General features: G+C 44.7%; 1 protein-coding gene across 1 annotated transcript in view; it reads right to left on the bottom strand.

Annotated features, from left to right (window-relative positions):
* ACOXL (acyl-CoA oxidase like) overlaps positions 1 to 21407 on the bottom strand; it is a 382696-nt gene that overhangs the window by 327282 nt on the left and 34007 nt on the right. The window contains 3 exon segments of the mRNA XM_073791125.1: positions 967 to 992; positions 995 to 1049; positions 13716 to 13812. Of these exon segments, the coding sequence (XP_073647226.1) occupies positions 967 to 992; positions 995 to 1049; positions 13716 to 13812 (178 nt within the window).

Genomic DNA, 21407 nt, shown 5'->3' with positions numbered 1-21407 from the left:
TGACTTTCTTCTCTCTGGAAGCCACAGCCAACCCATCCCAGAAAGAAGAGACCCTGTCTGGATGAATTCATAGGGAAGCCAGTTTTCCCCAAAGGACCTAATGGTGGGCGCCCTCACCCCAGCTGGTGCTCACAGATTTCTTCGTTTTTAATTCCTACCCATTTTTAAATGTCTACATTGCAGAACAGAAAGTTTCCATCTTGGACTCATCAATGATTGACCTGCTTTCTTGTCTGATCATTCATTCATCATTTTCTAATTATAATTTCTCCCCTTTGGGGACATCAGGACTGGATATTTACAGGTGGGGACTGATTTGGTGATGCAGTGGTGTCCAGGGAGGGAGAAGAGGGCACATGCAGGGCCGCATGCCTGCTGGGAGGCTCAGGGCACAGGAAGGGGCCACGGCAGTCACACCTTTCAAGCTATTCTGTTTACCATCCTTGGTGAGCTGGTACATGCAAAGCAAGCCCACAGTGCGATGCCATTTTATACCCATTTGATCAGCAAAAATGGAGAAGTCTAAGAATTCCAAGTGCTGTGGCACATTCACCCAAAGGAATATCTTTCTGTAGTCAAAAATTAATGAACTTCCATTTATATACCGTTCTAGAAATGGCAAAACCATGCAGACGGAGAATAGACTAGTGGTTGCCGAAGGACAGGAATAGGGTAGGGGCTGTATGCAGTTGAAAATGGGCACGACTGGGCTTCCCTGGTGGCGCAGTGGTTGAGAGTCCGCCTGCCGATGCAGGGGACACGGGTTCGTGCCCCGGTCTGGGAAGATCCCACATGCCGCGGAGCGGCTGGGCCCGTGAGCCATGGCCGCTGAGCCTGTGCATCTGGAGCCTGTGCTCCACAACGGGAGAGGCCACAACAGTGAGAGGCCCGCGTACCACAAAAAACCAAACCAAAACAAAAAAACCCCATCAGTTCATGAAGGGCAGGCTGCCCAGTGTCTCTCACCTTTACTCCTGGGGCCATGTCTGCTATGAGAGGACTTCTCCTATGACCAGGCTCCGACTGACAAAATTCGTTGTTTTCTCTGCCTGAAAACATGACAGACCCAATGTCAAGATTTCCTTACGGTTTTTTCTGACCGTTTAAATTAACATTTTTTAAAATAATAAACAGATGTTACTTTTAGAATAAAAAATTCAACACAGCCAAAGCAATTTTTAAATTAAGAATAATTCCACCACTCTACTGAACAGTAGCCAGTGTTTTCATCCCTTTTTAAAAAACTTTTATTGAAGTCTGGTTGATTTACAATATTGTGTTAGTTTCAGGTGTACAGCAAAGTTATTCAGTTTTACATATATTTTTTTTTCTTTTCAGATTCTTTTCCATTATAGTTTATTGCAAGATATTGAATAAGTTCCCTGTGCTGTACGGTAGGACCTTGTTGTTTATTTCTTTTATATATGGTAGTGAGCATCCTTTTTTAATGGGGTCGTCTGGTCTCTGACCACAGACGAAGTAAAGACTCTCACACGACAGGAAGTCGACTGCATGTGCATGGAGGCCAGCCCCTGGCAGACTCCCCTTTGGCCTCACGTGGACTTAACCAAGTTTGTCCCTGGGCCCCCTCACCACTACCACGGTTCTACACAGCAACTCAGACCTGCAGCATCTCTGCACCGACGCTCCCACCAACAGCAAGCAGCTGGCACAAGTCCAGGTGACAATCTTGACGTCTTGGACAATCTTCCCAGACAGAGGATTTGGAAGATTTGGGAACATTCTGGACACAGGAAAAGCAGTATTCTTCCCTTTCCTTTCTAACCACAGAGCATCTCAGGGCTTTGATTAAAAACCATGAGGTCCGGTCCCCCTTTGTTACCCTCTTCTCCCTTGCTGTGCACAGCAGCCTCGAATCCCAAAGCTACACAAGCACGCTCTTCTCCACCAGCGAGAAGTGGGACAGGGCAAGAACACTGTCGCTGTTTTATTTTAGAATTTCAGAGGCAGGTGGCATTTCTTCCAAAGGTAATTCCAATTATCTGTTGTTGGAATTAATGCTAGCCTTTCTCATTCACCAGTCTCTTCTGAGATGCAGCCAACAAAGCTGGTGCTTGTTGCCCATGTGCACGAGTGCATATGTGTGTGGAGCGTGTATGCCTGTGTGTACGTGTGCGTATGTGCGTGTAAACCTCCCCACCAGCAGGAGGAGGGGCCGACCTTCCTTGGAGGACAGTTTCCATACTGGCTTAGACTCTCTCCCCAGACACACTCTGCTTTCCCTCCCATAGGTTTTTACAATGTTTCTCTCAAGCATTATTAATTTTATCAAGCAGCAGACTGTCAACATTTATGACTCTTATCGTGGCTCAAACCCAGTGCATCTTGTATTGATTATTTCCTAAAATACTCCTCCAAGGCTGGAGCACGTACCACTGCCTGGCTCCAGTATCCGCTCACACAGGAGGGTTCGTTCCCAGCAAATAATAAAAAACAACTGTAGTGGATATTCACGGGCTTTTTTGGAGGGCCCCTGGGCCCTCTGTCCCGCAGATCCCCACAACAGTCCTCCAGGAGGAGCTGAGCAGGGCAGGGAGTGCTGACCCCGTGTCACAGATGGAAAAGTCTAGGCTCAGGGAGGTCAAAAGACTTGTCCAACCAGGGTCACCTAGTAAGTGGTAGAAAAAGGGCCAGAAACCAGATCTTCATATTCTTCACATGGACCTCTTGTCCCCAGCCCTCAGTGCCCTTCATTGTTAAGCTGGAGGGAGCCCCGGGACCCTGGGTGGTCCAATCTTTATCGCCAGCCCACCCCTCTTTTGTACCACCAGCCTTGTCGCAAGAGAGCACCTGACACCAACACGTCCCAGTGCCCAGGTAACCTTGCTGACAGTCACCCCAGCCCACCTCATTCCAACAACCCCCTCCTCCCCTTAAACCACTTGCTCTGCTGGAGCCAACCTTAACCATCAGGACTAAGTAAATCCCTCAGAATCTCCAACCGGTCTTGGTTTTCTTCATATTTCATTCTCTCCATTTACACTGTGGAAGCAGGAGAATGACTTTGTCTTTGGTGGTATCCAACTGTGGTCATTTTTACTCACCAGTTTGAAATAAATTGCAGTCACACTTGCTAAAGAACCAATCCCAAATGCAGCCATCCTGGAGCATTATAAATTGTTCGTGACAGTTCTTTTCCTTCCCGAGTCTCTGCACAGGACCGCGATCTTTGCTATTAGATCCAATGGGCAATGCTGCAGGAGTTTGCCATTAATGCTGTGATGTTGATTTAAGCATTCATTTGGGCTGGTCCATCTCAAGACATCGAGCAAAAGTTCCAGAACTAAGATGAGGCTTGATTTGATGGATTTCCTTACTAGCATATATTTTTAAATATCTTTTCCACACGTAAATTCTCTCTTCAGTTCTTCTTTCATTTCCGATCCACTAACTGTTCTTAAAAAATGTCTAATATTGGCAAGGTTCCCCTCACATTCAATTGGCAGCATACTGAACTGCCCATACTGATAATGATCAATCAATAATTAATGTATTTTTCAGCATACATTTCTGCAGTATCTCTACTGTATCAGTAGCTGCCTTCATTTAGATCTAATACATTCAAGCCAAACTCAATTCCCATATCAGACTGTTAGTTTATAGTAATTTTTAATGATAATGATTCCATAAATGTATGGAGAATATACTCAAACTTGTATTTTATCCTAAATTATAGCCCATGCCATTTACATTTTTGTTTAATAAATTCAGTCTCAAACAGAAGGAAGGTAGTTTTCCCGAAAATAAACCCCACTTCTTTGTAGAGCACTTGATGTATCAGACCTTCATGATGTAATATTCTGTTAACAAATCAAATTTTACAAAAATGTATATTTTTGGTTTTATAAGCCCAGAGAGTCTCTAAAAGACAAATCTTCTTCTTCAGCTAAAATCAACTTGATTCACCACTGCTTGGGTATCTATACTCTGAGCTGTCTTCCCTCTGATATTAAAGACGCTTGCTGTCCCCTTCATAACCCATCAGTGGGCCCCAGTAGGAGCCCTACCAAGAGGACCGGGCAAAAACAGGTTCCTGATCTTAGTTTTCTAACATCAGTCCCCAAACTGGCATATTTGCTTCTTCTGTCTTCTAGTTTCAATTTCCCTATTTTAGTTACATCGTCTCAGTCTTACTGAATACATGTCCTTTTTTACAATGAGCCTTAAATTATTTTAGAAAGAGAAGGAATCAGAGTAAAATATACAAATAGAATAAATAAATTTTCAAGGATTCAGTCATCTGGGACATGCTCTAAACAAGATTGTTGCTTACTGGGCTATCCAGTCCTGACCCTCCCTCCAAAAGAGATCCCAGGGCTTCTCTGGTGGCACAGTGGTTGAGAGTCCGCCTGCCGATGCAGGGGACACAGATTCGTGCCCCGGTCCGGGAAGATCCCACATGCCACAGAGCGGCTGGGCCCGTGAGCCATGGCCACTGAGCCTGCGAGTCCGGAGCCTGTGCTCCGCAATGGGAGAGGCCACAACAGTGAGAGGCCCGCGTACTGCAAAAAAAAAAAAAAGAGAGACCCCAATTCTGGCCACTTCTAACATCTCCCACCATCATCTTGCACCTGGACTATTGTAACAACCTCCCAGCTGGCCTCCTGTTCCACTCTGCCCCAAACATCAGGCATGGTGATCTAATATTCATTATTAAGGTAAAATTTATATACAGTGAAATGCACAGAGCATAAATGCATGAGTTCTGGTCCATTACCTACCTATGTAACCATCACACCAATTAAGATCATGGAACGTTCCCGTGCCCCCCAGAAAGTGCCCTCTTGCTCCTTTTCAGACTCCCTGCCCCCCACAGGCAACCCCTCTTCTCTTTGCATCACTATTCACTAGCTTTGCTTGTTCGTGAACTTACATAAATGGAATCGTATGGTATGTACTCTTTCACGTCTGTCTTCTTCCAGGCAGATAAGGCATTCGTGTGGTTTTCTGCATCTGTAGCTCATTCTTTTGTATGGCTGAGTGGTTTGCCATCTGTGAGTACTCCACAATTGGTCCATTTCTCTGACTGCGGGACATCTGGGTTGTTTCCACCTTGGGGTTATTACGAATCAAGTTGATACAAGCATTCATGCACAAGTCTTTTGGTGGATATGTGTTTCCATTTCTCTTTTGTAAACCCCCAGGAATGCAACTGCTGGTTGAAGGGTAGGTTTATGTTTAATATTGTAAGGAAGTGTCAAACACTTTTGCAAAATGACTGCACCATTTTCCATTCTGACCAACGATATATGAGAATTCTAGTTGCTCCACATCCTCAACAATATTGTCAGACTTTCCCATCTTTAGCTATTATCGAGGGATTGTAATATCACCTCATTATGGTTTAAATGTGCATTTCTCCAATGACTTAAGATGCTGAGCACATTTTTATATGCTTATTGGCCATTTGGACTCTTTTTTTTTTTTTTTTTTTTTTTTTTTGGTACGCGGGCCTCTCACTGTTGTGGCCTCTCCCGTTGCGGAGCACAGGCTCCGGACTCGCAGGCTCAGTGGCCATGGCTCACGGGCCCAGCCGCTCCATGGCGTGTGGGATCTTCCCGGGCCGGGGAACGAACCCGTGTCCCCTGCATCGGCAGGCGGACTCTCAACCACTGCGCCACCAGGGAAGCCCTGAACTCTTTTATAAAGTCCAAAAAATCCAAACTTCTCACTGTGGCCCCTACGTCTGACTCTTTCAAGGATTTTGCCAATTTTTTAACTTGGGTTGTGTGTCTTTTTATCATTGAGCTCTAGGAATTCTTTATATGTTCCAAATACAAATACTTTGTATCTGGACATAACTTTTTTTCACATACATGCATTGCAGATATTCTTTCCTAGTTTGTAGATTGCCTTTTTTTTTTTTTTTTGGCTGAATTGGGTCTTCGTTGCTGCGCGTAGGCTTTCTCTTGTTGCGGCAAGCAGGGGCTACTCTTCGTTGCGGTGCGTGGGCTTCTCATTCCGGTGGCTTCTCTTGTTGCGGAGCAGGGGCTCAAGGTGTGTGGGCTTCAGTAGTTGTGGCACGTGGGCTCAGTAGTTGTGGCACACGGGCTCAGTAGTTGTGGCTCATGGGCTCTAGAGCGCAGGTTCAGTACTTGTCACGTGTGGGCTTAGTTATCCTGCAGCATGTGGGATCTTCCCGGACCAGGGCTCGAACCCATGTCCCCTGCATTGGCAGGTGGATTCTTAACCACTGAATCACCAGGGAAGTCCTGTAGATTGTCTTTTTATTCTTTTCATGATGTCTTTTGATGAACAATGGTTTTTAATTTTGATAAAGATTATCTTATCAGTTTTTTTTCTTTTGCACTTTCAATATTTTGAGGTCCTCTCTAAGAAACCTCTGCCTTCTCCTTTGTTCTTGTACAAACGTTGTTAATTGTGGAATTTGTGTTCAGGTGTATAATACAGCTCAAATTTTTTGTGTGTGTAGTGTGAGGTCAGGATCAAGGTTAAATTTTTTTCTATAGTTTTATCAGTAGTTCCAACGCCATTTATTGAAAAGACTTTCATTTTCCCATTGAATTGCCTTGGCAACACTGTCCAAAAATCAAGTGAACATATGGGTGTGGATTTATTTCAGGACTCTTCATTCTGTCCCATTAATCTATGTGTCTACCCTAATGCCAATACCACATACTCTTTTGAGTAGCTTTTTAATGTCCTGAAATCAAATAGACAGAGTCCTCCAAATTCACCCTTTTTTAGAATTGCTTTAATGATTCTAGACCTTTTGCATTTCCATGTATGGTTTTTGAATCAACTTATAAATTTTGATCAAGGAACTATAACACTTTTAAAATAATCATTACATTGTGCTTGCCTTCTTCTTCTTCCCCACCCACCCTTGAGAAAACCCTCCAATGACTCCATTTACCTTGGCAAAAAATCCAGACTTCTCACTGTGGCCCCCACGTCTGACTCTTCTTACTCGCTGCTGTTCCTTATCCTCTGCTGATTCTCTCCGGGGACCACAGAGTGGGATCCCTGAGCAGAGTGCTGGGAGGATTCTGTGACAAAGGCTGTCTGTGGCCATTGTACTTCTGCCCTCCCCAGGGGCCTTGACTACTCCAGGAAAGCCCAAGAGAGGAAGGATGAAAGGTGACATTCCCACGGCTCTGTCCAAAGACATTTTTCATCTGTCACAACATTATTGCAGTATTTTGACAGTTTTGGATTTTCCAAATTCTTGCCTTAAACTTAATGCCTCTTGTCTGGCAGCATGCTTCATCCCAAATTCCTAGCTGCCTTGAAAATGTTTCTGATTATTAGTGTAATCACATAATTTATCAGTACTGACAACACGTAATGATGAAGGCATCGTATTGACATCACCAGCCTGATGCGTGAGCTTACTTTGCTGTTGACAAAAAATGCATTATTTTACATTGATTTTAATTGAAAAGAGTGATGGATTATGTACCTTGCAACTTTACTGAATTTGTTTATCAGTTCTAACAGTTTTTTTGGTGGAATCTTTAGGGTTTTCTACATATAAGATCATGTCGTCTGTGAACACAGATCGGTTTACTTCTTCTTTCCCTATTTACCATGCTTGAATTTTATCGCCAGCATCGACAACCACCTGACATAAATGTACTTTATTAGTTTGTAGCCTGCCTCGTCTCTAAAATGTAAGCTCCATAAAGCAGGTATTATTTTACCTGCTTTGTTCACTGCCTCTTGAACTACCTCATAGTAGGTGTTCAATAAAAAATTGTCAAATGAATGAATCACCTAGCCTGGCACATAGTAGGGACCTGGCAAATGATAACAAGTAATCATTATTGTTATTTTTAACATAATATTTCAATGCAAGAAGAATAATTATGCCTTAAACTGAGAAGTTTCCATTATGCAGAATGGTTTCCAGTGCAGTAAATAAATAGCACCAGGCTTCCAGCTGCACCGGAGTCCCCAGGCAGGTCCCAGCTCACTCCCTGGCACGCCCTTTCAAGTAATCCCTGTGGCTGTCATGGATGACAACTCAGTTCAGGTGCCAATCTACACAGAGGAACTTCTATAAACAGGCCCTCCCTCTATCCTGTCATCTCTGCTCAGATCCTCCACGGCATCCCACGGGGCCAGGACTGACCCGACCAGAGCGCTAGCCAAGTGGCCAGGGTCCAAGTCGTGGAACCAGAGCTGGGACAGGGCCTCCTGCCAAAGGCAGCAGCACACAAGGCAGAGCAGGGGCAGCCTGTCCAGCCCACTAGGAAAAGCCTGGGTCCCAGTACAAACAGAAGCCAGAGGACCAAGGGCAGAGCCAAGGCCAGGGTGTTGGAGCCAAGAGCTCAAAGTCAGGAACCAGTCCTGGGATGGGACTTCAGTCTCTTGGTGAAACCCCTGCTCAGCTCCTTTTCTGCAACATGCCAATGGCTTCAGTGTAACTGCTTCCTGGGAAAGGCTGCTCCTTTTCTCAGGGGTTCATGAGGAAAGCAACAACGTTCCCCATGCCCTGTTGCCTTCTAAGGGGAGCTGACTTTCAAATCCTTTTCCATTCCAGATCTGATCACCGCCCCCACCCCGGTATTTCTCTAAATACAAAAACCCAAACCATCCCAAACTGACACTATCTTAAATTCTGATGGAAATTTAATAATTGCAGTATAATAAATATAATATACACTTGATCTTAGCCAAAAGGCCAAGAAGCGATAATAATAAATATAATATAAATATAAAGCCGTCAACCCCCCTCCAAGCTGATCTGAGATGGGTGGTTTGAGAAAACAGTGGATGATTTAGACCAGCAGTCCTCAAGCTTTAGACCCCTTTATACTCTTAAAAATTATCTCGGGTACTTCCCTGGTGGCACAGTAGTTAAGAATCCACCTGCCAATGCAGGGGACATGGGTTCGATCCCTGGTCCAGGAAGATCCCACATGCCATGGAGCAACTAAGCCCAAGCGCCACAACTACTGAGCCTACGCTCTAGAGCCCGTGAGCCACAACTACAGAAGTCTGCGTGCCTAGAGCCCGTGCTCCACAACAGGAGAAGCCACCGCAGTGAGAAGCCCACACACCGCAACGAGGAGTTGCCCCCGCTTGCCACAACTAGAGAAAGCCAGCGCACAGCAACAAAGACCCAATGTGGCCAAAAATTAATTAATTTATTTATTTATTAAAAAAAATTTTTTTAATTATTTCGGATTCCGGACTTACTTGGTGGCACAGTGGTTAAGAATCTGCCTGCAAATGCAGGAGACACGGGTTCGAGCCCTGGTCCGGGAAGATCCCACGTGCTGCAGAGCAACTAAGCCCGTGCGCCACAACTACTGAGCCTGTGCTCTAGAGCCCATGAGGCACAACTACTGAAGCCCACACACCTAGAGCCCGTGCTCCGCAACAAGAGAAGCCACCACAATGAGAAGCCCGTGCACCGCAAAGAAGAGTAGTCCCAGCTCGCCGCAACTAGAGAAAGCCCACACGCAGCAATGAAAACCCAACGCAGCCAAAAACTAAATTAATTAATTTTTTTTAAATGGCAAAAAAAAATTATCTTGGATTCCAAAGAGCTTTAGTTTATGCAGGTTGTATCTATCAAGTTACTGTACTAGTAATTAAAGCTGAGAATTTTTTAAATGTTTATTCATTTAAAAATAACAGTAATAAACCTATTACATGTTAATGTAAATGACATAATTCTTATGAAAAATAGCCACAATTTTCAAGCCAAAAACTAAATCAATGAGAGGAATCGCATTGTTTTGCCTTTTTACAAATTGTTTTAGCATCTGGCTTAATAAAAGACAGCTGGCCTCTCATGTCTGCTTCTGCACTCAGTCTGTAGCCACATGTTGTTTTGGTCGAAGTTGATGATGAAAACCTGGTGTCGTGCACGCAGGTAGTTGGACATCTACTTTTCAGATAGTAACAGAAAGGATCTTGGGTACACCCACGGGTCCTCAGATCCTACTTCGAGAACCACTGGCTTCGGTAATGATACTACCGTGCCCACGGCCCACGTGGATCATGGGGGTGAGGACGAGAGGAGCTCAGGATGAGAGAGAAGATGGCTGGGGACAGGGTTGGGGGGTAAGCAGTCACGGATGGAGTGGGGAACGTCATTATCCATTATCCATTGTCCCCAGTCCTCACTACAGTTGGCCAGGAATAGCCTGAGTCCCACTGGCTCCCTCCTGAGAAAAGGAAATGTTGGGATGGAGCATCCCTATGAGTCAGCCCTGCACCATGATTGGGAGGGACGAAATGCTGAACGGGAGCAATTCAGAAGAATTAGAAACAATTCAGGAGAAACAGTACAGGGTACCAGGAAAGAAGGACAGTGCGTCAGTACTCAAGCCAGGATGCACACTGCATCACCTGCAAGGTTTAAATGCTGATTCAATGAGCCTGACCAAAAGCCCGGATGGCAAGGGTTTGGAAAGCTCCGCAGGCGGTTCTAATGTGCACCCTGGGGTGAGACCCACCAGATTTGAGTGGGCTCAGGAAGCAATCCACCTGGCTTTGAATCCATGCTCCACTAGTTATATATACAGCTTACTAGTTGTATGACCTCTGACCAATTACTCAGCTTCAGTTTGCTCATCTGTAAAATACGAATACCACGAGGGATGTCGGGAATATTAAATGAGATCATCCATTTAAAGTTCTTAGAGCTGTGACTGACACAAGATATGTATTTAGTAAGTGTCAGCTGTCGCTGGTTATGGTGATTTTTGTGCAGGCTGTCAGCCTCTGTTGGCTTCCAGGGTGTCTCTGAGGAGGGTGCCACACAGACAGGACCAGGCACCCAAGGGAGGGGCTGGGGTCCAGTCCGAGCACTGCCACAAAGCAGATGTCCCAACTGGGTCCTCCGTCTCCTCATCTGGAAATTCCAGAAGTCAGAGACCTCCCCCGACGCAGGACCCAGTCCTGAATCCTCAGAGAGAGAGAGAGCTGGCCGAGGGGCACAAATGTGATGTCACTGGAAACAGGTGCAGGAGGAGTTGAAAAGGTGCAATGAGATTTTTCACAGTGTGTGTGTGTGTGTGTGTGTGTGTGCGCGCGCGCGCGCGCGCGCGCGCGTGCGCATCTGCGCGCACTCTAGTCAGGCTGAGATACTGTTTTCCTTTTTAAATTACTGAAACACCTCAAATCTACTGCAGTTGACAGAAGGGAGAAGACAGAGTGGAAACATTTTAATGGCTTTTTCTCAGCCTGTGGGCTGTCCACCGAGCCCTGGGATGAATGAGGCTCGCTCCTCGTTTGTCCTCAAGGACATCATCGTCACATGTTACACGCTGCACTCTGCCTGGGAGCTTATCCAATCATCCCCAAAAGTTAAGAGCAACACACGAGGGCCAGGGAAAGATGGAAGGACCTGGAATGCTCTCTGAACTGGCAGTCCATGACTCAATATTTTCATGAAGAGGTGGGATGAATCATGCAACACTTCTAGAATTACTGGACGTGGACAGCTCCTCCAGCTGTTCACAGGGGAGAATTTGAGAGCCTTCACATGCAGATGTTCTGCTGAGTCTTATGACACCCGCCCCATGAGATAAGCCTGCAGCCCCAGTGACCGATGACTGACTGGTTTAATTTCCTTCAGGTTCATTGGCTTTTGCAAATTCACACAGAGAGAAGCGCCAAACAGGCTGAAATAACTAACAGAAATGAGCTGGAGGGATCGTCCAGGGCCAATCCTGTGCCTCCCAGAGGAATCACACCTCATCATACAGGACAGAGCTGTCCAGGCTGCTGACGACCACGGAGGGAGCCGTGAAAACAGGGAGATAATTGGATCCAGGGCTTAACACACTTCATCAGTAGCGAGAGTATGCAGGCTAATCCTCCAGACGTGGGGGGCTCAGGCTGCAACTGATAAACCTCATTAAAGGATCAACCCTCACGTCCGGGTCTTGATTTTTGACACTAACTTAAGCCTTAGACATGTTGGGCTTATTAAGGGGGCAGGAGACTGGCCCCCATGTCGGAATCTCACCTTCCTGCCAGCCCCACACCGGACACATTTGGAGGCCAGATTCTGATGGAGAAAGTGGCTGAAAGCAAAGAGGGATTGGGGTTTTTATGTTCGGTTGTTTGTTTGGTTGTTCATTTGTTTGTTTGTTTGTTTGGTTGGTTGGTTGGATGAGAGAGAAGATGGCTGGGGACAGGGTTGGGGGGTAAGCAGTCACGGATGGAGTGGGGAACGTCATTATCCATTATCCATTGTCCCCAGTCCTCACTACAGTTGGCCAGGAATAGCCTGAGTCCCACTGGCTCCCTCCTGTTTGGTTCGTTGGCTGTTTGGCTGTTTGGTTGGTTGGTTGGTTGGTTGGTTGGTTGGTTGGTTGGTTGGTTGGCTGTTTGGCTGTTTGGCTGTTTGGTTGGTTGGTTGGTTGGTTGGTTGGTTGGCTGTTTGGCTGTTTGTTTGTTTGTTTGGTTGTTTGGTTGGTTGGTTGGCTGTTTGGTTGGTTGGTTGGTTGGCTGTTTGGTTGGTTGGTTGGTTGTTTGGTTGGTTGGTTGGTTGGCTGGCTGGTTGGTTGGTTGGTTGGCTGTTTGGCTGTTTGGTTGGTTGTTTGGTTAGTTGTTTGGATGGCTGCATTCACCTCTAAATGTATGTTTCATTGAGAGGCAATTTACTAGCTTGAACATCCACTTTGCCAGCATGTTCTCCTTGGTATGAAATGACTTTCCAGACTTTGCCAGCATGCTTCACCCTGTTCTCGGGGTATTTCCTTGCACATGCTCTCCGAGGTGACGCTGTGCCCTTGTCACCTTGGAGGGGCTGCTGGACCTCACCAGGAGGTGAGGTGCCAAAGCTCTGCCTGTAATTTCTTCCTCAGGAGAAGATGCTGAGTTCTGTGTCTGCCTCCTCAGGACAGACAGCCAACCGAAGCGGGTGGGTGGGTGGTGATCTGGTCTCAAACACGGACTCAGGCCCCCACCAGCTCTGATCCACACTCCACAGAGAAACGAGCCCCTGTGGTCTCCTGAATGGGAAAGACCTCAACCCCTCACTCCTCAGCCTCTCCCTCCGCAGACCACGCTGGGCAGGAAGGGGGCCAGGCTCATGGCAGAATACATTCAGCTCCTCAGCATCTACTGAAGCTCATCCCCGGTTCAGGGCCTTCCCCCAGGGATCTCACCAGAGGGCATTTTTTTCCTGTGTAAAGTGTTAGGTTTAAGGAAGCTATGAAGCTGCATGAATTGACTTAAATTTGCCTAAAATATAGAGCTTCTAATGCTAGCATCACAAAGGAATCCTCTCATCCCATATTCTCTCTTTCCTTCTTTCTTTTAATGAGGCTAAATTGACTAAAATAATTTAACTGCATTGAGAGCGGCAATTCTTAGGCAAACAAGACCCATCCATCTGGACAAGTCTAAATGCTTAAAAATCCATGAAATTAGTTCACTACGTTCCTCAGATATTTGAGTTTTACACTCCAAATTATATTTGTTTTGTGAACAAATATTTCATTACCTCTGCTCATTCCCCTACTACCTGGCCTGTGGGCTCGGGAAAAGTGAATCGATTAGGTTAACACAGGGAGGGGACAGAAAAGGAGAGTGAAGGAGCCACTCCCCCATACCGACCACATTGTCTGTTTCCCCCGGGGCAAAATTAATGTGCTTCCTTCCACAAGTCACAAAAGCAAACAAAACAAAACAAAATATTTTTCTTTCTCTGTCTCTTTCTCCTTCACTCACACACAGGACACCAAAATAACAATGAAACTTACCTGATCCTGAATTGTACCTTTTATCAGAGGCAGACCCATGGTAACCATCACTCTCTGAAATGTCAAAGCTCTCATTTCATCCAGACTCAAATCATACCTGTGACAAATGGATACAAAATGGATGTTAAGACGTTGGACTGATGGTGACCATGAGTGGAGCCTTTGGACCCAGGGATCTGACAGAACAGAGATCTTTTTTGGGTCTCTCTATAGCTCTTGTTCCATGCTATGCGTCAAAGGAGGCCACCATGTGTGTGACACAGACTGTGGGGGGCGGTCAAAATGCAAGGAAAGAAAGAAGGGTTCCCTGACAATGACCTTAAAACAAGCCTCTAACGTTTCCTCCTCTACCCAGGTGTCTGGGATGGGAAGATTGGGCAGATGGGAGAGACCTGTGTGGTGGCCCCAGGAGTGTCACCTAGAATTTCCTTCAAGAGAACCCACAGTGGGAGCAGCATTTCCCAGCAATCTGCAGCTGCCATTCCTTGGAATTAACCTTGGCGCTGGCCCCAGGCTACTCTGCCCTCAGGCTGCTCCCGGCAGGTGATGAGCATGGCAAGGGTCTAGACTCCGGCCATTCCTGCCCACCAGGAGACTTTTTCCCAGGGACACCAGCAGCCCACTCAGACTGTCTCGTGACGGTGCCAGGCCCTTTCTTCTCCCTCATTTCATGGTGTCAGCCCTGCTTGCACACATTCCAAAGGTTCCCCCACCTCCTGCAGCTCCCTTCCTGTGGCCCTTCTAGATGTTCCCCCAGTAAGTCGCTTGCACATCTAGTCCCATCTCGGTGTCTGTTTCTCAACGAACCTCGACTGACATAGGAGGGGAGGATCCATGCTGCCGCCTAAAGTGTTTAAACACAAAGCACAGCCAGAGTTTGGGGGAACCGCACTCAGGTTTGGATGCTGACTGCCACCAACTGCGTGACCAACGTCTGCCGTGGCTCCATCCTCCCATCTGTAAGATGGGAATGAGAGTCACGAATAACCCAGAGGAGTGTCATTTCAAATGCTTGGACTAGGGCGTGCATATGTATGGTAAGTGTTCAATAGCAGTAACTGCCATTCACGCTCTTAGTTACCCCATCTCCTCCTTCTCAAGGGCAGGCACTGTGTCAGACCCATTTTTACAGCCCCAGCACCCCTACAAGGCCTGGCCCATGTGAGGCCCCATTCAATGGTGGTTGAACTTAAACGTATTTGGGTCCTCAGGTTTCACGACCAGGTTGTGGAGGCAGCGTCCCCACGGATGCCCCCAAAGACATGCTTAATACACATACTGTCCTCATGTCAAGTTTATTTCCACCCAGAATACAAACTGCATGCATTCAGAGTCCACATCTTAAACTCCCGTGTAGCCCCTGAGGACCAGCAGAGCATCTCACATTTAAACATTTTCCCTAAATACCTGCTGGCCAATTGCCCCAGACCAAACAAGAACCATCTTGACTTTCTCTCTTCCATCTCCAGTCTGCAGGTAACTGAAAAATCCAAGAGGACCCACCGTGCATTTGGGAAAGTAAAAGATAACCCCCCCCCCACCAAAAAAAAAAAAAAAAAAAAGCCAAATGGTCACAGAAACTCCCTAACAAAAAAATCTTGAGACAGGACAGGCTCATTATTGCTTTTTTCTTTTTCTGAGTCAGAACCACTGGTGGGGATTTCAGTAGAAACATTACTGCATGAAGTCAGTATTTTCCCTAAGGAGAACAGAAAATTAAAATGCCAATTTCAATAAAATGGGAGACTGGAAAAATCTCCACATCTGAACATACAAGTAAGGCCTGCCCAAAGCATCTGAGTCAAGCAGGCTTTGGCAGGAGGAACTGAAAAGAAGAACCACAGAAAGAGATCTCACGGCACAACGGCCAAATGGTGACCGATCTCAGGAAATGCTAGTAAAAATTCACTTCCTAAATGGAAGATGTGTACACCGAGACGTAAAACCTATAGCTCTTATCTGGAAAGCGGGATAGGAATGGCAGTGAGCTAGCAGATAGCAGGAGGCCCGCTGGTCTCTGAGCTATAGGTTTAGGGTCAGGGTGACATGAAGAATCACATGCACAGGTCACGTTTGAGAGAAGTGGTCTATCTCAGTGGCAGCGGGGAAGGAAAAAGTTTCCATGTGATGAAAAGGACCCACTCTGGATCACTATCCAAGCTTTTCCCAGCTCCCCAACCCTGAAACCCCTTAGAAAATCCAGGCTAGAAATCATTCAGCTTCACTCACATCATTCAGTTATAAGTAATAAACAGAAATGAGCATAGAATTGAAACAATGACCCTACAAAGAGCAGCAAATCTATTAAAAAACTAAAAACGCTCATCAGGGGGAAAAAAGTCATCCTGTAGCAAATAAAAATTGTGACCAAATATTATCTACATATTATATAAAACCAGTGTTGTGGGACTTCCCTGGTGGCACATTGGATAAGAATCCGCCTGCCACTGCAGGGAACACAGGTTCGAGCCCTGGTCCGGGAAGATCCCACATGCCACAGAGCAACTAAGCCCGTGTGCCACAATTACTGAGCCTATACTCTAGAGCCTGTGAGCCACAACTACTGAGCCTGCGTGCCACAACTACTGAAGCCCACACGCCTAGAGCCCATGCTCCGCAACAAGAGAAGCCACCACAGTGAGAAGCCCATGCACTGCAACGAAGAGTAGCCCCCACTCATCGCAACTAGAGAAAGCCCGCACGCAGCAACAAAGACCCAACACAGCCAAAAATAAATAAATTAAATCTTTAAAATAAATAAAATTAAATTAAATAAATAAATAAAACCAGTGGTGTGTTAGAGCCAGTTTAAATTAGCTCATGAGATACAATTGTTAAATGTTAAAGAATTTTTGTGAACTAGTTTTTAAACACAGCCATTATCAAAAATTAATATATAGGGCTTCCCTGGTGGCGCAGTGGTTGAAAGTCCGCCTGCCGGTGCAGGGGACACGGGTTCGTGCCCCGGTCTGGGAAGATCCCACATGCCGCGGAGCGGCTGGGCCCGTGAGCCATGGCCGCTGAGCCTGCGCGTCCGGAGCCTGTGCTCCGCAACGGGAGAGGCCACAACAGTGAGAGGCCCGCATACCGCAAAAAAAAAAAAAAAAAAAAAAATTAATATATAGAAAGATGCACTGAAATAAATTCTATTTTAAAAATAAAAGTAATACTCAAGCTCATCCCTTCCTAATTATGTTATTATATTTTACTATTATCTATGTTCTTTGGGTTGTTTATGTGTATTGGTGGAAATACTATATAATGGAGGACTTCCAGTCCTGCCAAGGTGCAATAGCCCCATTCCTCCCAGATCCTCCCTCTTACAACTAAAAAACCCTAGACACTGCACAATAAACAAGCATAGGATGACTCTGAAAAGTACAATAAAGAAGGCAGACCACCTGGGGGAACTCAGAATTTGAGGAATGGCATGCCAGCAAATTCTCTGGGTTTCTTTATTGCCTCCCATGTACATATGCTGGACAAGATGCTACAGAATCTTCCAACCCAGAATCTCCAGCAGACACAGACAAAAAGTACTCCAAGAGAAGCCTGTTCTCCTTAGCTGAAGGATGCAAAAGGGTCTGAAGTTGCTGGGCAAACAACAGACTGCCTTTGGGAGTGTGGGCAGGGAAGCAGACCATCAGAACTGGCAGTGCGGATGTGCAGCAGGATTCCCAGCATCAGTTGGGACAGGAGGCTTTCAGATCGCATGGGCTGCCAGGGGGCTTGCAGAGACGTGGGCTCAGCTAAAATCTAGCCTCAGAGTGGGGAGCTCTGGAGTATAAGCGGCACCACAGAGTTGTCCCACTCTGTCAGTCAGTAGCTGTGGGCATTCCCAGGGAGAAAGCATAACCTCAGGCATTTCCTGGGAAGGTCGCTCCCATTGGGCAAGGACAATTCCAAGGAGCTTTGCTGTGAGTTGATACCAGTCAACGTTGATAGCAGCTAGGAGATGAGTGTAGAGGCCTGGTAAAGGGATCAGGGTGGGGTATCAACAGCGACTGCTACAGCAGCTGACTACAGAAATCAGGAGAAGAAAATAACAAATTAAACAAAAGGAAAGGAGAAAAAATAAATTATTAAAAGAAAAGCAGAAAAGTAATCAGTTAGAAATCCGAAAGCTGGCTCTTTGAAAACAACCACCATAGAGGTTTTTGTTAAACATTGTACTGGGGGAGTCAGCCAATGCAATTAGACAAGAGAACAAAATTTAGAGAAATCGAAATTGGAAAGAAATGGGTAAAACTCTCACTATTTATCGATGATGCATGTGTTAGGTTGATTGTATTGATGGCCCCTCTGCTTGACCTCTCCTTGATCCCTGTCCTTTGACACTGAAGTTCTCATAAAGAGGCAGAGTCTGCTTCCCCAACCCTTGAGTCTGAGCTTGGCCATGTGACTTGCTTTGGCCATTAAGATATTGGTATCTTTGAGAGACACAAAGGCTCGAAAAAGTATTTGTGCATTTTCTTGCTCTCTTACTCCTCTGAAATCCCCCCTGAGAAGATGCTTGAGATAATCTAAGAACATGCCTGGACTAGCCTATGGGGTGGGGTGGGGTGTATAAAGTAAGAGACAAGTACGAAGAGCTCAGCTGTATCAGCCAAAGCCATCACAGACCAGCCTACCTCCAGGCAACCCCTAAACATGTGGAAGAAGCCAGTCAAGATCAGAAGAGCTGCCTATTCAACCTACAGCTGACTACAGATTCATGAATGAGCCCAGACAAGACTAGAAGAACCCCCCCCAGCCACCCACAAACTCATGGTCCATAATATTGATCAATTATTGTTTTGAACTGCTAAGTTTTGCATTATAGGTAACTGATACAATAGTCCTATATACCTGGAAGCCCGCAAGACAACTAAAATTACTACAAACAATAAGAGTTGGCAGGATACACAATTAATAGAAGTTAATGGCTTTCATATAGATACATAAACAATCAGTTAGAAAGTACATGAAAGAAAAGATCCCAGTTGCAAAAGTAATAAAACAAAAGAAAAATATACTTAAGAATAAACTTTTTATATGTACATAACTTACCTGAAGAAAACTTTAAAACACTCCTAAAGTACACAAGCAAAAACCTGAACAGATAGAAACATGGACCATTTGTTTTAATAGGAAGAAAGGCCACAAAGAAATCAATTCTCCCTAAGTTAATTTATGCAGTCAATATGATCTAAATAAAAACACCAATAAGGGATTTTGAAGTTCACATATGAAAGGAAACAAGCAAAAACAACCAGAAAAACTCTAAAAATGAGGAGCCATGATCTGTGTGATAAGGCCTCAGTAATTCAGCCGGTGCAAAAATAGGCAGATAGACCAATGGAATAAAATAGAATGTCGAGAAACGGAATTAAATACATATGGAAAGTTAATATATTTCAGAGAAAGCTGGGATATCAAATCCAAAACATTGAGATGTTCTAATTGGGTAGCCAACTGGAAGAAAAAATTAAGTTGAATCCCTATCTCACACCATATACTAGAATAAATTCCAAATTGATCAGGATTTACATGGAGGAAAACAAAACCACAAGGTATTAAGATAAAACATAAAGAACTCTTTCATGATCTCAATGCAAAAAATACTTTCTAATATGATATAATATTTAAAAGCCATAAAGAAAAATTTGATAAATGTGACTATATAATAACAAAAACTTCTGCATGACAAAAACACCTTAAGAATAGTCAAAAGGCAAATGACAAACAGGGACAAAATACTTGTTACTGATGTCATTGCAAAGGGATGAAGCTCCCTAATTACAGAGCTCCTATAATTCATTAAAAATATACCAGCAAGCACAACAAAGGAAACCATCAACAAAACGAAAAGACAATGTAGTGAATGGAAGAAAATATTTGCAAATATATGACCAACAAGGGGTTAATATCCAAAATATATAAACAACTCATACAACTCAATATCAAAAAAACAAACGACCCAATTTAAAGTGGGCAGAAGAAAGACCTTAATAGACATTTTTCCAAAGAAGAAATACAGATGGCCAACAGGCACATGAAAAGATGCTCAACATTGCTGATTATTAGAGAAATGCAAATCAAAACAACAATGAGATATCACCTCACACATGTCAGAATGGCTAGTATCAAAAAGACCACAAATAACAAATGTTGGCAAGGATGTGGAGAAAAGAGAACCCTTGTACACTGTTGGTGGGAATGTAAATTGGTGCAGCCGCTATGGAAAACATTATGGAGGTTCCTCAAAAAAACTAAAAATAGAACTACTATATGATCCAGGAATTTCACTCCTGGGTATATATCTGGAAAAAACACTAATTGAAAAGATACATGGGGCTTCCCTGGTGGCGCAGTGGTTGAGAGTTTGCCTGCCAATGCAGGGGACGCGGGTTCGAGCCCTGGCCCGGGAGGATCCCACATGCTGTGGAGCAACTGAGCCCGTGCACCACAGCTACTGAGACTTAACTCTAGAGCCTGCAAGCCACAACTGCTGAGCCCACGTGCCACAGCTACTGAGGCCTGCCCGCCTGGAGCCCGTGCTCCACAACAGGAGAAGCCACGACAATGAGAGGCCCGCACACCGCAGCGAAGAGTGGCGCCCACTCGCCGCAACTAGAGAAAGCCCGCGCACAGCAACAAAGACCCAACGCAGCCAAAATAAATAAATTTAAAAAAAAAAAAAAAAAAAAGAAAAGATACATGCATCCTAATGTTCATAGCAGCACTATTTACAATAGCCAAGATATGGAAGCAACCCAAGTGTCCATCAACAGATGAATGGATAAAGAAGATGTGGTATGTATATATATTATATATATATGTATGTATATATACACGATGAAATATTAGCCATAAAAAAGGATGAAATTCTGCCATTTGCAGCAACATGGTGAGAATATTATGCTTAGAGAAATAAATCAGACAGAGAAAGACAAATACTGTATGCTACCACTTAGTTGCGGAATCTAAAAAATAAAACAAACTAAGGTATCTAGCAAAACAGAAGGAGACTCACAAACATAGAAAACAAACTAGTTGTTACCAGTGGAGAGAGGGTGGGGGAGGAGCAAGCTAAGGGCATGGGATTACGAGATACAAACTACTGTGCATAAAAGAGATATGCAACAAGGACATATTGTACAGCACAGGAAATTACAGCCATTACTCTGTAATAATTTTTAATGAAGTACGATCTATATAAATACTGAATCACTATGCTAGACACCTGAAACTAACATAAAATTGTAAATCAACTAAACCTCAGTTGAAAAAAAAAAAAAAAATGACCAAAAGGGGGCAAATGATTTGAACACATGGGCCACAGAATAAGAAATACAAGTGATACAAATATATTTTTAAATCTCTGCTCTCATATGCAGTAAGAGAAGCACAAATTAAAACTACACTGAAATACTGATTTTCACCTATTACATGAATGAAATCCAGACAGTCTGATAACACACTACGTTGGCAACGTTGTGAGGAGCTGATGCTCTCACACACTAGCCTGAGGGACGGAGGGTACAAATTGGTACAGTCTGCACGTGCAACAATTAAACAATATCTATCAAAATTACAAAGGAACCTGCCTTTTGACCCGGCAATTCCACTTCTAGAAACTTATCCTTTGGACATCCTCACACATGTGAGGAGATATAAGCTATAGAATAATATGAGGTATGGGTCCTCTTT

Source organism: Tursiops truncatus, chromosome 14 (assembly GCF_011762595.2).
Source record: "Tursiops truncatus isolate mTurTru1 chromosome 14, mTurTru1.mat.Y, whole genome shotgun sequence".
NCBI lineage: Eukaryota > Metazoa > Chordata > Mammalia > Artiodactyla > Delphinidae > Tursiops > Tursiops truncatus.
Note: the sequence above shows the minus strand (reverse complement) of the source record. Positions and strands in the feature narration are given on the sequence as shown.